General features: G+C 41.8%; 1 protein-coding gene across 1 annotated transcript in view; it reads right to left on the bottom strand.

The window, feature by feature from the left end:
* LOC140947481 (centrosomal protein of 135 kDa-like) overlaps positions 1-16,895 on the bottom strand; it is a 29,286-nt gene that overhangs the window by 8,081 nt on the left and 4,310 nt on the right. The window contains exons 3-17 of the mRNA XM_073396594.1: positions 16,214-16,429; positions 15,771-15,836; positions 14,600-14,750; positions 13,000-13,073; positions 12,059-12,211; positions 11,252-11,380; positions 10,416-10,511; positions 9,041-9,274; positions 8,253-8,330; positions 6,749-7,016; positions 5,925-6,079; positions 2,876-2,931; positions 2,607-2,775; positions 1,982-2,092; positions 1,018-1,203 (exon numbers count right to left, since the gene is read on the bottom strand). Coding sequence (XP_073252695.1) covers positions 1,018-1,203; positions 1,982-2,092; positions 2,607-2,775; positions 2,876-2,931; positions 5,925-6,079; positions 6,749-7,016; positions 8,253-8,330; positions 9,041-9,274; positions 10,416-10,511; positions 11,252-11,380; positions 12,059-12,211; positions 13,000-13,073; positions 14,600-14,750; positions 15,771-15,836; positions 16,214-16,429 — 2,142 coding nt within the window. The remainder of the gene's footprint in view (positions 1-1,017; positions 1,204-1,981; positions 2,093-2,606; positions 2,776-2,875; positions 2,932-5,924; positions 6,080-6,748; positions 7,017-8,252; positions 8,331-9,040; positions 9,275-10,415; positions 10,512-11,251; positions 11,381-12,058; positions 12,212-12,999; positions 13,074-14,599; positions 14,751-15,770; positions 15,837-16,213; positions 16,430-16,895) is intronic.

The raw sequence follows: 16,895 nt of genomic DNA, 5'->3' as shown, positions 1-16,895 counted from the left end.
GAGGATAATCGTCGATGATCAATATCCCTTCTCATATGTCGCCGTTTATTAGCAAGTGCGTCTTGCACCTAACGAAATAATTTGCAAACAAAACAAGTCAAAATAAATCTTTTCTATACCAGTGAATATTTTGCCCCTTACACATTTTCATAACCGTTGGGTCTTCAGAATAACTTGTCAATTCTTTTTAGAGTGGTTTTCGTTTGAGTGTCGTAAAACCAAAACCAAAGTAATTACTCTGGCCAATCACATAGGACGCAGACAATACATTGAACCAATCAAAACTCGAAGTAATTACATGTGGCTGACGCAAAGCGCGGGAAAATGCATGCGAGCGCGTCACAATTGGCTTTGGTTTTACTTCTGATTGGATGAAAAGGTGGCGCGAATCTTTTAAGCCAATCGCATCGTGTAGAAAGTGCAAAACCAATTACTTTTCGACACTCAAATGAAAACCGCTCTATAATTTTTTCCCCACATTTTTTATTCATCGTTTTAAGACTTGTTTACGATAAATCGTTTTCCTATGACGTAGTGTAAATGAAAACACATATCGGGTTTTTCCTTTAAAAGGAAAAATGCTCTGTTTCCTTTCTCACTTTTAAGAAAATTCGTCAAAGAAATAGACTCAAATATTTAACTTCTTAAGCTACCCGAAACGTAACTTTACCATACATTGAATGGTTATCAGTTTTTATTTAGAATTAAACACTCTACATACATTAGTCAAAACAAACAAGGACCTTGTAAACGTTGGTTAAGTTTTTACCAAAAGAAATTTTCTCATTACACAATTCATTTTTAATTGAATTGAATTTCGTCAGCACATAGCCAAATACATTACTTCGGCCAATCACAAGAAAATACCGATAACCAACCAGATCAAGCAAATACGTGTGGTCGACGCGAAAGGAGGGAAATTCATTCAAGCAAGTTATAAATGGGTAGTAAAATGGCTTTGGATTTTCTAGCCAAAGACAGCGTAACAGAAAAAAACTCAAATGAAGTTTCACTTACCTGTTCAATTTCACTCTCAAGCCGTCTGATCTTGCTGTTAAGTTCCATTTCTGATCTTTGTTTATCCATCAGTTCAACGTGGTAGGTGGACATTTTTCCAGCTGACAACTTTGATTCTGTCACGAGCCGCTCTGTTTCACCGGTCAGAAGCTGATACTGTTCCAGTAATTCTTCTTTTTCTTGATCCTGCGTTTAAAACACTGGTCAATCGTTGCTCATATCTAAACTTAGAATACGAGCGGTTTCTTATCTATCAAAGGGACCGTCAAGTAAGCAACAACACGAGTACGCACGAAAGTTGCCTACACACGTCAGCGTCATTTTCCTTCCGTCCCCGCGCGTTGTGTTTTCTCGCGCGAGCCAATTTCTCGCTCACGCGCGAGACAAATGAGGAGCCAATGACGCATAGCCTGATACAGCTATAATTTTATAAACATATGAAGACGTTGATTTTCCAATCAATTAAAGAAAATGTGCAAAATAAAGCACATACTTTTACTTATATTTCCGGTTAAAAAGAAGTTTCTCAAGGGTTTTCCTCTAGTAAAAAGTTCATATCGTCAGCTAAACCAGAAACAACACAATTAGAACGCCTCTGCTTTTTTATGAAAAAACTTACAACTCGACTAAGTTTCTTGATAAAACAACAAAAACGTAACAAAACAGAACAGAAACCAAAACATACACTTTAGAAAACACATAACGAATTGGCTAAAACAACAGATGATGTTATTGGCCATTTAGAGGTTGTGCGTGAGACTGGGTCATTGCTGTCTCGAATTGCACTATGGGATTGTTTTTTCGGGTCGAATTCTGACCCAGTTTCCCGTGTGACTTTGTTACAGCCAATAAAAGAAAAGATAGCGTTCCAAAAACAGTCCCATAATACAATTCGATGACGCCGGGCCAGTCTCACGCGCAACTAAATGGCCAATGCGCGTGCGTATAAGGTAAGTTAACTGACCTTCTCAGCTAGGAGTTCTTCTACCCGTGCCACTTGTCTAGCATATTCCGCTATTTGCACCTTGAGACTTTCCTGTTCTTCCAACGCTTCCTGCAGCTGCTGATGAATCGCCTGAAACAAAAAAAAATTATTAGCCCGTGAAAACAGCCGACATTTCGCGACGCCACCACTGGTTTCTTCACGAAATGACGTCTTAGTAACGAGCGTAGGAATTCCGTACTGATGACGTGTCACTACCCAGATCTGGGTAGTGCTTCTAATTGGTGGAAGCAATTTTTCAACTAATCACAGCATTAACCAGATCTGGCCCCGGTTGTTCAAACATTGGATAGCGCTATCCACCGGATAAATCACTATCCAGCGGATAAGTATTACGGAAATCAAGTACGCTACCCGCTGGATAGTGATTTATCCGGTGGATAGCGCTATCCGACGTTTGAACAACCGGGGCCTGGATAGTGACACGTCATCAGTATGGAATTTCTGCGCTCGTTCCTCAGACGTCATTTCGCGGGAAACCAGTGGTGGCTTTACGAAATCTCGGCTGTTCATTCATATGGTGCAAATTTAGTCTCGGCTGAAATCCTTCAAACGACTTACTACAATAAGACTAGCTGAGCCATACCTGATGTTCCTCGGTCATGGTGTTTAAATCTGCTTGTAGTCGTCTGTTTTCTTTCAGAGCCACTTCCCTTCCTCTTGTCATTTCAGCTAACTCGTCATCCCTTGAGTCTAACTGCCTTCTTATGCTCTTTATTTCTCTGTCCTTTAGGTTTCCTTGTTCTAATGCGTGGCTGTTGATACGATACGACAGAGTTTAATTTTTCAGCAATTATTGCTACCCTATATACCGGATAATTTGTGTAAATGGGTGAAAACTAGTCGCCAAATTACCTCAGCTGTGCCTCTAAATCGTCCATGTTCATCTTGAGCTCGCTTTCTGCTTTTTCCTAGAGGTAAAGAAAGAATAATTGAAAACTCATTTGTGAAGTGAATAGACAAGGTTCGATCTACATCGCTCTCGTGATTCCAGTCTTGGTTCCTACCCGAAAAAGGGGAGGATGAGAGCGGGCAATCTCTTCCCCAGGGATTGGGAAAAGCCCTGGGGCCCGTTTCTAACGGCCCCAAAGGAAATTTTGAAATTAAAACCTGTTATAGCAGCACAGTTCTTAGCCCACAAACCAGTCAATTTTGCTTTGTTTACTAATAGTTGCACGGTATTACATATTTTCAAAATCATGGAAACTTCGATCTTGAACGCAAACACAAGAAACACGAAAAAAGCTTTCCGGGCCTGAAAAGTTACCGGGACTTTCGGGAAACAGGCCCCTGGGGACGAGGCTGGAGTGCAGTAGCATGGCGCATGGACAGCAGATGGTATATCAAGTACAGTACAACCTCAAGCACTCATGAGGACCTTATACTAAGTGAGACGTTTTCAGTTCATAACATCGTAACTGTATTGCAATCAGTGAGGAGTTCCAAGCGAAGCTCACCTGTCAAGTCAGGTAATATGAACAAAAACCAAAAACAAATCAGACCAGAGAGATTAATGGGACAGAGGGGGAATCTTAGGCCGTTGGTCGGGATATGCGAATTTCACTAAGGTTATTTTTAGAGGTTATTATTGAACGGAAGTCTAATTCCTGGGGCATCCGCACATGTTGATCGATTGTTAGAAACGACACCTGAAGTCCACGCGTGACTGCCTCAAAGCAAACAATGCAGAATATTGTAATGGCGACACAGAAAGAGCCAGAGCATAATGTCCCCTTATTCTCTCTCGACAACACTGAATAGAAATTTGCAAACCTCTTCGGAAACCAACTTCCGATTAATTTCAAGCGTTTAACTGGTCTAAAAATAACTTTGGTGCAATTCACATATCCCAAGGGCTATACAGGGCGTTACCCTCTGTATAATTATTTTCTTCTTATCAGACATAATATGGCAGTTCTTTGGTAAGTTGAAAGCCAACTCTCTACTATTGAAATGTCAGCGTATATAAGGTTTTGAAAAAAAAAAAAGAAAAAGAAATTTGGTGCATGTATCCCCTTCAAGGACACACAAGGCACACGACGCCGGCGCTATCAACTTCGTTACCAGAGTTTCTCTTACCGACAAATAGACCGGTACAAGACGTACAAGGGATCTTCGCCAGAACAGGCGGCAATGCGGTCTTTAGAACTAAGCTGGGTATAATGTGGAAGTTGATAAGTTATACAAGTGTACAGTACTGAGCAAATTACGAGCGTACTATATTCACTGCTGAGCCGACTGTTATTATTTAACCAAAAAGAAATTAACATTCACCAATCATAACACTAACTTACGACACAAATTTCACTTCGGCTGTGGATTTATTGAAGCCAGTGGGCAGCCGCTAAGAAGTTTTGACTAACAAAAATCTTAAAAGTTGTCTCATGTATAATAAAAATTGCATTCCAGTTGCGCTGCACTCAAAGGGTGCAAGAAATTTGTATAAAGTCCGAAGAGATCATGTCGGGGATTTAAACAATGCAAACAATTGGTATACCACGTAAAAACAGCGATTCTTACCTCATCGCCTCCAACAAACGTTTTAAGATAATTTAAAGAGTGAAGAGCCGCAACCCATGCCATTGTCGTAAAGTTGGACGTTGCAAAACCTTCAAAATGTGTCTACTAGTTCTACTTCGCAAGAAAAAGAAGCGTTTTGGACTAAAAGTCGACCCCGGTGGATCAACATAAAATATAAAACACTGGTTTTGTTTTGTGTTGTGACATGTTGTTGCTGTGGTATTCATACAACGAAGAAGACAGCGTCAGAAAACTGCACGACTTGTTCAAATAACAACACGGCGTCCATTGAAAGAAAAGTAAGCACGACGCAGGCCAGTCGCTAAAAGCTACATTGTTTAACGTCATATACAAACAGTTTGTTTACCTTTTCACAACATGCAATCCTTATTAGTATGACAACGGAATAGTTTAACTGTTGAAGCTGAATAATTGGGACGAATATGCAATTTTTATTAGACCAATGGTGATCCTTGATAACACGACGCTGACCGAGTTCAGCAACCTTCATCCGCCCTGGCAGTATCTTTCAGTTAACTTTTCGCATTACTGACTACATGTAAAAAAAAGTTTCCCTTGCTATGTCAAGGCAGGGTGGGCAAAGATCTTTGGATGCAAATTTAAGACATTTTCCAGACTTGCCCAAAATTTAAACAATAATTTGTTTTCCCAGACTCGAGGTTATCAAATAAACGATCGTAGCATGCATAACTGGCGCTTTATAAGCCAAGCGACGCGTGTGCGGCATTTTGAGCGAAGCGCGACGCTCCTCCCCTCGTCTCCCACTCTGCGCAAAATACCGCGTTCGCCTCGCTTGGCTCATAATCTCCTGTTATGCAGGCTAAGACGATCGAAACACAAGAAGGAACTGAGGATTTCACACGATGACAGATTGTTACAGTTTTGAGAAAAAAAACAAAAACTCCACACTATCTACCTTTTCCCCAGAATTTATCTTATTTTATTTTCCAGACTTTTCCAGGTCTGGAAAACTGGTTCACCAGTTTCAAGACGTTTTCAAGAATTCAAGGTTGCCTTCGATTGGAAAATCTGGATGTATATCTTGAAATCCGAATTATGGATTTGCAATCGAACGCAAAAACGGATTTCACTTCCGAGAAATCCGTCCTGAAAGTGGATTTCAATCATGAAATCCAAATCCGCTTGTTTGGGAAATCCGAAAAAACGGATTTGCAAAACTGTCCCGTGAACAGTGGTCTATTTTCTGCTATAACTATGAGTGCGCGTGCGAGACCGTTGTTCAGCGTTGAAATCCGCTTTCAGATTTCGCAGTCAATTGAAAATCCGAAACCCGGATTTCAAAATCTAAATCCAGATTTCCTAATCGAATGCACACAGTTGTAGAAGAAACACTTAAACATACCAGCTGTATTCTTCTTGCCTCCAGATTCATAATTTCCTCAGTTTTCTCGTCCACTTGCTGTGATAAATCATCTCGTTCTCGATCCAGAGACTTCACTGTTGCTTTTATTTCGGCTGTCTCTACACTCTGTTCAGCATTTCTCTTTTCAATTTCCTCTACAAATACATGTTACAATTATATAAAACACACTATATACATAAAATACATTGCCCTTTGGAATACATGTGAACTGATTCGATGTAATATCACCTGTGGCTAAAATTACTGCAACGGCATACGGGCTGAGCAACGTTTCGCTAAGACCTCGAAACTTTCTCAAAACCTTGTACAATATTTTACACACCATTCCACGCGGCTTTGCAGCTCCTGACTGCCAAACTTTGCGTGCTCTAACAATCCTGCCGGCTTCGCAGGCTAAATCAAAACATAATAAAAAGAGCAGACCTTGAAAAACGTATCAATTGCAGTGACTTGTATTTTTAAATCAATTACACTCGCAGAGTATTGAGAGTCTGTTTACCAAACGGTAACCAAGAGTGCGTTTCTCAAAACTCCCGAAATCATTTCGATCCCCAAAAACTGTTTGAGGTGCACAAAGTTCATAAGAAGAAACGTGATTTGTAGTAAATTAAAAAAAATCGAGAAGGTTATTGACCTACTTGGCACAATAACTCCCAAGGATCATTAAAAAATCGATGAGGAAAAACCTTCACCAGGCCCGGAAATTCTTCTGGAGTTTTTAGAAATGCAATCTCTATCATAAATAAATCACTACGATTTCAACGACATTAAATCACAACCCACTTCATATATACTAAGTTTACCTATCCTTCGCTCCAGCTGCAGGCATTTCTCCTCAGACGCCTGCAGATCACCCGCCCTTCTGTTCAGCCTCCTTTCCATGTCCTCTACAGTGCGTTGATGCTGGTCAGCTGTTAACTGTACTTTGTTAACCTCGGCTTCAAGTTCCAGCGCCGAGTCCTTTGCCATGGAAAGCTGGGCACTAGTTTGTTTTAACTGGTCCTCCAGACCGGACACCATGTTTCTGAGTGACGTCACTCGGGAGTGAAGCTCGTTTCTGTCTGCCTCAACCTAGGTGAATAGAAGCACTGTTAGGTCTCGTCCTGGCCTATGGACATTTTCTTTTCAGTTTGGTTATGTATTTTATTTTTTTCGGGTAGGCACGTCTGTACAAAAACGAGTATTAACAAAGACAGAACTTTTGGAGGGTTGTGGAAAAGAACATTTAAAGCTGCGTTTAGTCTAGCCTGCGAGAGGAAGGAGAGCTTGCAACTACATCTCTGGAATTTGAATATCGGCATCAAAAAAATCTATGCGAAATTCTGCTTGGCGGAGATGACATTAGTAATGACGTCATTACCCTTGGCACGTGTTTTTCAATGTTTGTTTACACTCGCGCACGTTTCCGATTCGCACTGATTGGCAAAAATATGGCAGCTCAGTCGACGGGGAGCCACGTGGGAATTGGAGGTGGAATTCAAATTCCAGAGATGTAGTTGCAAGCTCTTCCTCTTTCCCCCGCCCTGCCGCCAGAGCGCCACGGAGAGCTTGCTCACAGGCTATGTTTGGTCATCAGGATATGCAAATAGTTTGCCCAGGCACGGTTTCCTAGTTTCTTTGCTTGAAATTTAAAGAAAATGCTCATTTGATTACTTACAGTATTCAGCACTGTTTACACGTTTGCTGTGTTCACGCGGTTGCGAACAAAGATCACTTCCAAATAATACATAATTATATGAATTTCATGCATTGAAACCGCGGAATGAATAAATAAATGCAAAGAAAATCATTACAGTTAAAGACACAACTTATGCAGTTGCGAAAAGAAAGCCTGAATTTCCGGGATTCGATCCCTGACCTCTGCGATACCGGTGCAGAGCTCTAACCAATTGAGCTACAACCAGTTGCAAAAGTACTTGAGACACTGTACCGTGTTTTGGCATAAATGGCCTTTCCATGATCTTGTGCTTGTGATCCCCCTCCACCCCTTATCAATGTTGCTAGCAATACAAGACCATACTCAAAACTTGGAGCAACCACTTTGAAAGGGAGGGAGGGGGAGGTCAGTGTTATATCTCACAGACTTGTGACCAGGAGCGATTTGAAGCAAGAAAGGTCGTTTTCTCGAGGGAGTGTCTCAACATTTTTGCAACTGGGAGCTGGTCATAGGTCAGGGTTCGAATCCCGGCAAGTCTGAAGTGTTTCAGGCTTTCTTTTTTCGCTACTGTTGCGTTTTTAACTGCGATGATCTTCCTTGCATAGGAGGATTTCTTCGCAAATTTGCCTTACAAAATCTTCATCCCTTACCTTTTCTAACATGGTCTCCAACCTTTGTATTTTATCTTCATATCGCCTGCGCTCTTGAAGAGCACTATCCTTTGCGCCCTAAAATTAAATTAACAGAGTTTAATATAAATGAATAGTTCGCTCTTTTTGCCCAATTTCAGGGTCTTGTTTGCTCGCTTAATTCTTCTATAAAGAATGCGGTCGTGGGTTTTCACACTGAATAAGGATTAGGGTACACAGCTAATTCAAAAGGAGGATTGACTACACGACAAGAAAAGGGATCAGACAAATTTAGACAAAACAGGTGCAATCCCTCGTACAGAGTAACTGGCCACCAACGGGATTGCCGACTATCAGCGCAGTAGCAGTAGTTATTGGTGCTTTTTTTTCCATTTGATATTGTAGGGGTGCTATTGGACAGAGTATTAATGAATTCGTAAAGACAAAAGAACATAGGTATATTTAGAGATGAACAATATGACATTTCACGTACGCCTTCAATTGAAAAGGAATATCCTTGTTGCTTAGTTTTCATGATCCATTTTCTTTTGCTACACAAATTTCTTTCATAACGCACATTTGGTTTAAGTGACCGTATTAACGAAGTAAATTTTTAAAAGAACATATACACCGGTATTTTTCAATGTGGCCTTTGGCCAGGGCTTCTTTATAAAAAGGGGCATTTTCCCGGGAAAAAATAAAGTGGCAGCTGAAAAAAAATTGAGGGGGTCGCATAGCGGGGTCCCCTCGTAAGTGAACAATGTCCTGCTTAGTCGGACAGAGGGAATCGGATTTTCACGGCAACAAACCTTCAACTTGTCTTCCAAGTTGTCAAGGTGAATATTACTTCTTCTTACATCTGCCAAGGCTGCGTCTCTCTCAGACTCCACTCGGACCAAGACCGCCGAGGCGGCACGAGAGGGTGAGGGAGACCGGGCTCGAGACACCTGGCGGCGTAATCTCTGGATTTCATCCGTGGCCTGCTCGTAAAGCAGCTGAATGTTATCCCTGTCCTGTGTTAATGTTTTCACATTCTCCTGAATCTAGAGCAGGAAAGTCATATTTAAATGGTTAAATTGGAAAACTCCCTTTCAGGCTGGGTGGAAGTTTAGAGGATGTTGTAGCAGACCGCAGTATACCAATTATGGTTTCGTTGGCCATTTGCAGGTTGGTGTGGGGACTGGGTCGTTGTTGCGTCGAATTGCACTGTGGGACTGTTTGGGGGACGAATATTTTGACCCAGTTTACTGCGCAAATATTTAATAGCCAATAACAGAAGCGACAGCTTTCTCAAAACACAGTCCTTTAGTGCAATTCGACAACACGCCGGCCCAATCTCCCTGGCAACCTCTATATGGCTAATAACCTGGCGCCAGTTGTTCAAAAGAAGGATAGCTATATCTACCGGATAAATCTCTATCCAGGGGATGACGCAATTGGTTTCCTACTTATCTGCTGAATAGAGCTATCCATCTATTGTGCAAACGGGGCCAGATGTTAACTTTCTGAAGAATTTGCAAACATCATCCTTTCATAATTAAATGTCAGTCATCGCAAGGAGTTTACATACATGCACGAAACAAGCATAACAGTTTGGCAACTTCGAACATACAGCGTCCGACGCGCATCGCAAGCGGCACCCTACCACCACGTGAACAGACCTCTCCCACACGCACTTCCGCTCCAGTGAAGACTCAAAAGGGAATGAGGTCCAGGCTTGGGTGGATAACCATTAGACATCTTGCAGTTCTTTTTCGGACACCTTTACCCAATTTTGAATTTACGGCATTCACATCTCCATCTGTATAATAAGGACTTAAAGATCTAACGACGCTACGGCGACGGGAACGTCAAAAAAAAAACAACAACAACTTCGCACGTGCATCACACTTTTTTGTACATTTCCTTAACGTTTTTGCACTACTACGACGTGAAATTACCTATTTTCGCGTTTTATGGAGGACATAAACAAGCTACGACGAAATTTTATTTTTCTCTCTGAACTTTAATATGGTCCCTTGGTGTTCAACTTGAGGAGGATTGGACAACATTTGACAAAGTGGGTAAGAAAAATCGAAGCTCCCGAAGAACGCAAATTCACTGTTTAAGCGACATTCTTGTTGCCGTCGCGTCGTTGAATCTTAAAGTCTCCAATATTGCGCAGGATACAAATAAACTTCCTACCTCTGTAAGATGTTTCTCAAACTTCTCCACAAGTGATTGCAGCTCGTCTCTTTCTCTTCTCAAACGATTTGTTTCATTTGGGCTGTCACGTGATATCTAGGGTAAAAAATAGTTTAAATGATGATGCGATCCAGCCTGGTCCCTAAGTAAACCTTCTCGGCTCAGTTAAACTTGGTCCTGGTTGCTCAAGCGTTGGATAGCGCTTTTCACCGCATAATTCGCTATCCATTGGATAAGTAATACCAAAACCAAGTGCGCTCTCCACAGGATAGTAATTTATCCGTTGGATAGCCCTATCCACCTTTTAAACAACTGGAGCCTGGACTCTACTGCGAACCGTGACGTCATTGTAAGAACTCCCAAATAAGACTGTGCACCTCTCTCGCCTGCTCCTTTCTGAATTTCAAGCGGAAAACGAGGCAAGAGAGAACGCCTTGATCTAGGCTGGGTATTCGTAAGAACCTGTAAAATAATTTTACTCACGTGACCACAAACTACTCAGAGTTTTTTTTTTCGACGAATTCTTCGAGCGGGCGAGAGCAAGCGCAGAGCGTGAAAATGAGCGCGAATTTTTTCATGGACACACTCGGAGCAAGAAAAAAATAGAGGGTCTGTGAACAGGCTACGAGAGGCTTAAAAAATGGAGTTTGCAAGATCTCGAAAGCAAGCCAAGCGGATGGTCGGTCTGTAAGCATTTCTCTCTTTTAAAAAGTGAGAAAATTTTTTCCAGGGAGAAGGGAATTAACATTAGAAAACAAACGCTTACGATGAAAAAGGGGGGGATTGTGATTGCCCTCTATTCAAATTTCCCAAAACTACATAGAGGAGTTCATTACCCTCTCTCTTGTGGGAGGTGACATTAAAGCGCTCTTTTCCTTCATGTTCCTAAGCAGTTCACATTCTCGTTTGTAAAAGTCTCGTTCTTCCTGAAGCAGCTGAGTCATGCTTTCCAGGTGACCGAGCATCTACAGATAAAGATAAAAAATGAATGTTTGGAAGACTAAGAAGTGTCTTGCTTTTTCTGGCTCTCGGCAACGATAGACGTCATGGACGCCATACTGGTGGACCAGAACAAAAGCCTTTCCCTCCGTTGGGAGCTAAACTCTTTTTTCTCGCAAATTCTGCGAGAAAATTTTTTTTAAGTTGTCCTCCAGCATGGCCGCCTTATCACGTGGTTCAAAAATAGAAATTAATTCCATGTGGACCAAAATTACTGACTGCTTAGTAAAGAACAAACAGATAAACTCGAACCATGTCGTTATTGGTTAGGTATGGGGAGAAAAGGTTGGATACGGCGACAGAGAAAGTAGAAAACCTAATGGTAATAGCCTGTGCCCTCGATCTAGCTTTTTATCTCGCCATTAATATTCATATGGGAAGCTCTGTCAGGCTTACTGGCCTGGGGACAGTGGCTGGTGAGAAATGGAAATTTCTAGCACGCTGGGTAGACTTTCAAAAAGTCCTTCGTCCGATTATGGCGCGGGAAGAAGACGAGCTCTCGACTTTTCGACCTTTCGCGACTTTGTCGCTCGCTCGGCCGGTTCGAAACCTAAGAAACTCATGAGGTCGACTTGTGGCAGGTCTACACGCTGGAATGTTTGTTCATTTTCGGGAGTGTTCAAATGAGATTGGCATGTTTTTACCTTTCCTTTGCTTTTTCCTTTTCGTTTAGTAGTCGGGGAATCTGATGATGTCAAACGCTTTCTCATCATGTCCTGGAGCGACTCACACTCGCCCTTGTAGTAATCTCTCTCCTTCTCCAACGTGTTCACAAGTGATTCTATCTTGGATGGAGACTAAACGTAGAAAATTAATATAGGTGTGGTTAAGATAGTGGTACAGTTTACACCGGTTCTATGTAATCTTTACTGGCTCCTTGTGCAGTGTGAAATAACCTACAAAATACTGCTTCTCGCCTTTAATTAAGGCTCTGAAAGGCATGAGGCAAACCAAGATTCCGCACTACAGATGTGTCTACATCATTATGGTAGAAATTGTATGAATTTTGGTGTCTTTGGGACAAAGAGGACTGTCCTGTACATAATAGAAATTACCCAGAGGTGCCCGTGAAGAGAGGTAATTGACTGTATATCATAACTGAACTATTATGATAAACTGGTTGAACCAGTTTATTATAATTGTCAACGCTCCTCTAAGAGTTGAGCGCTCTCTGAAATACATTCAAATCAAGTTCAAGAATTTACCCGAACTATTACATATTTAAAGAGCATCTCGTCTTTAAGATCAGCTTATTAGTACTTCCCTGTAATAGCTAGCGAAGTAATGTTGTTACATACAAAGATAATGATCGGTAGCCCAAAGCTGTGAAACACCCTTCCTGTCACCATTAGAGGCGCGCCAAGTCTAAGCACCTTTAAGTCGTATCTGATAGCCTACATTGTAGTTTTATAACATGTAACTCAGTGGAATGTTATATGATATTTAATTTTAATAGTTATTTGTGATTAGTTTTCTCTTCTTTCCCTCCCTGTGTGTTCGAGCTTTCAAGCTTTGTTTTCGTTCCGTTGCCGACACCCTGCTAATAAATAAAGCTGCAGTAAATCCCTAGCTACAAGTTAATTACCTTATCTCGACTCCTCTTGGGTTTAACAGATTTAGCCAGCTTAAGTCTTTCCAGATCCATGACAAGCTCGCGTTCTAATTGAAAAAAAAAGATACTAAGTATTAAGGTGATGTTACACGGGACGATTCACAACCACGATTTTTAGCGCAACACAGAGTTGCAGCATTGTTGCGACAGTAGGGACCTTAAAATCCGACGACGGCGACGGCAACGCCACAAAAGCAATAGGTTTAATTAGCAAAACAACAATTTTGCACGTGCATCAAGCTTTTTTGTAGATTTCTTTGCCGTCACTGCACGACTACGACGTGAAAATGCCTAATTTCACGTTGTACAGAGGAAGTACACAAGCGACGACAAAATTTCCTCTCTCTTTCAGCACTTGGATACAGTTCTTAGGAATTCAACTTTAGGATGGTTCGCCTACATTTGAAAAAGTTAGTGACTTACAGTAATCGCGATGTAGATTGAAAGAACATGAATTCACTTTTTCAGCGACGTTTACTCAGCTGTTGCCGTCCTCGGATCTTTAGGTCCCTATTGTTTCGAATGGTTACATCATTGTTCCAGCATTGCAACGCTGTGTTGCACAAAAATCGTCGTTGCGAATCGTCCCGTGAAACATCACCTTTAATGATTTCATAGTCTCCTAGCCTGAGAAAAAAAGCCCATATTTCACGACGCGACCACTAAAATGACATCTGAGGAGAGTTTGCTGAAATTCCACACAGATGACGTGTTGTCACTACCCAGAACTGGGTAATGCTTATGATTAGTCGCGCTGCAAAAGAAATTTGTTTCAACCAATCAGACGCAGTGCCCAGATCTGGGTAGTGACGCGTCATCAGTATGGAATTTCTTCAGTCATTACGCAGTCGTTATTTGGCGGGAAAACCATTGGTGGTGTCACAAAATGTAGGCTGTTTTCTAAGGCTACTATTTTCCTCGAAAAGGGCACATCTACGCTACAGAATGGTGCATTTGGTTTTCACATCCAACTATGGCATTCTTTCAGGATTAAAAACTAGACTCTGAATGGACTTGAGGTAATTCCTCTGGCCCGAGTTGCTCGAAGCATGGTTAGTGCTAACCAGCGTTAAATACCATGGAAACCTATACATTTTGATACCTCTTAACCAACGGTTAGCGCTAACCAGGCTTCGAGCAACCGGCCCCTGGCAGCTTAGAACAGTCCCACGATAGAAGATGATAACCTCGACGTCTTGCCAACCTAACCGGTTTATAACAGAGAACTTAAGATTTGAGGACAAGAATGAGTACGAGTACGAGATTTAACTTCAAGTTTTTGCGCGTATTCGAACTCAAAACAAAGACACCCCGGAAAGCTTCATTTTACTTTTTTTCACGTTTTCCCGCCAAAAAGACGCTGGTTCACGCATGAGCAACTCTCAGTATCGAGAAAATCTCGTACTCGTAGTCGTCCTCGCCTCAGAATCTAAAGCTCTCTAATGACTAGCAGTCATTAACTCACAAAAAGAACACAATAATTACATGAACGCATGCCGCTTGGAAAACACGCAAATACGGAAGCACGTGCACGGAAGGATTGCGGGAGGTAGGTAACACACGTGACTCATACCGTTAACTGTAAGCTGTGCGTTCTTTTCTGAAAGACGCTTCTTCTCCTTGTCTGTTTTGTCCAGTAACTCAGTGACATGTCTGACATCTTCATTAGCGTTATCCACCAACACTGCCAGGCGCTCGTTCTCTTCCATTAGACGCTGCCGTTCCTGAAAGCAAATTAGTGCCAACTCTATTATGTCTGTCTTGATTTTTTAACTTGGAAAACGACTTCAACGCGACGAAAAATGTCCTACGCTATAAAGTCTCCGAAAGTCTTGGGAAGAGGCAGTGAAGTACCGTAAACTTTTGATTATAAGTTCTGGGCTTATACAACTTCGTAAGGGGTTTTAGAATGGCTTATATCCGAGCAGGGGGCTTATAACAGTGCTGAAAAAGCGTTTCAAAACAAGCTACATAGCTGCAAGCAAGCTCTTCGGGACGCTCTGGCGGTGGGGCGGGAAAAGGAAGGACAGCTAGCACTGCGTCTCTGGAATTTGAATATCTGCATCGAAAAGTGGATGTGAAATGCTACATGATTGGCGGAGATGATTGGCACGTTTTCTTCAACGTTTGTTTACATTCGCACTCGTCTCCGCTTCGCGCTGATTAGCGGAAATATGACAGCTCAGTCGACTGGGAGCCACAGGGGAATTGGAGGTGGAATTAGTTGCAAAGTTGCAAGCTCTCCTTCCTTTTCCCGCCCCGCCGCCAGAGCGCCCCGGAGAGCTTGCTCGCAGGCTACAAGCTACTTGGCAGTGCTGATCAAAATACATTTTGTATTCGATCGCTTTCTTACGCTTCAAAATGTCGCAAAAATCAAATTCCAAGCTAGAGGGGGGCTTAAAAAGGGATGTATTTTTTTGCTTACAGCTAGATGGGCCTATAACTGTGGGGCTTATAAGCTGAAGTATACGGTAGACCCTCCAGAGAAATGGGACCCAGCTGCAGGTTACAGACCGGGTAACCTGACTAGCTGTTTCCTCCATCCGGTCAATTCGTCCCAGCTAATTTGGAAATAAGGAAGATATAGATAAACGACAAACGCCTTAGTGTTTCTCTTCAGTTCTGCAAAAAAGATCATGTTTTAGCCTTTGCTAAGTTTGGCTGACTGCGGGTAGAAAACTACACTGACTAGGACCTGACTTTAAAACTATTCCGTCAGAAGCAGTTCAACAAGAGACAATCACCTTTCGAAGTTCCTGCATCTCTGCTCTATTGACGCCTTCTTGGTGATGAAGATTTTGTAGTACAGCCTAATAATTGAACAAACAGAAATAACTGGTTCAAAGTTAAGTAAAAACTACTGAATTGATTTACTTAATTATAGATTTAGCTTAAAGAAAAAGACGAAAAGGTTTGTTGAGCTGGTCCATTGTTAACTAAGGGGGGCAAGATTTAGTGCCTTTACTAGCGAGAATCCGTCATAGAAGGGTGAGAGACGAATGGTGTCCGTAAGTTTCTTTCAGTCGAATGTCTGTAATCTTTTTCCGGAAACTACCTGTTGTCCGTATTATCGGGGCGCTAGCAAAGCCAGAGTTGATTGTAATGGAACCGGGAAATGTGGAGGAAACGTTACAAATTTTGTAAGAACGGAAAGTTCAGTTACACCTCTGATCTCTTTTTTACAAACCTTGGTTTCCGCCAACTCAGAGCGTATAACAATGTGATCTCTTTGGCTATCCTCCTCTTGTCTTTTGGACATTCTGGTGATATCTTTTAGCTCAAGGATAAGTTCTGCATTTTTTGCTTCAAGCTCATTGGCTAGCTTTGTGGCCTCAGCACGCTGTTCTATTGAATCCTTTAACTGTTTTTCTAAATCACGATTAGCTCGTTGAAGGTAATCAACCTGGCGAAGATAAAAAACGAGCTGCAAACCTACAATGTATCTAAGCTTGAACATTTATAGCCTATTTAATTTTCACCTCCGTGTACAGTACTGTAGTATTACTTCAGTTATCCACAACCTGTGATAACTATTTTACAGTCAGTTCGTTATGTTAAAGGCATTGCATTTAATTGGTATCATAGTGAGGGAAATATTGTACTTTTGTTCTCAGGAAGTTTTCCTCTAGCCTGCGTGGCAGGCGCAAAAAGGGGAGGGGGTAGGGGGAGAGAGAAAAGCGCGAAAGACCCTCTCTCCCCAGTTCCCCTCCTTTTTCCTCCCTATCCCCTACCCCTTTTTAGTTTTCCAGTTTTTCATGTAATGCGTCAGTCAATTACAGCTACGCCCAGCGCGCTGATGCATTTAAAATAACAGATCGTTTTGATTCCAGATTGTACGATGAGGAATGGTGTTACCGCTAGTTAATTAA

This window comes from Porites lutea, chromosome 9 (genome assembly GCF_958299795.1).
Source record: "Porites lutea chromosome 9, jaPorLute2.1, whole genome shotgun sequence".
Classification (NCBI taxonomy): Eukaryota; Metazoa; Cnidaria; class Anthozoa; order Scleractinia; family Poritidae; genus Porites; species Porites lutea.
The sequence above is the reverse complement of the archived record's forward strand: the minus strand, read 5'-3'. Positions and strand labels throughout refer to the sequence as shown.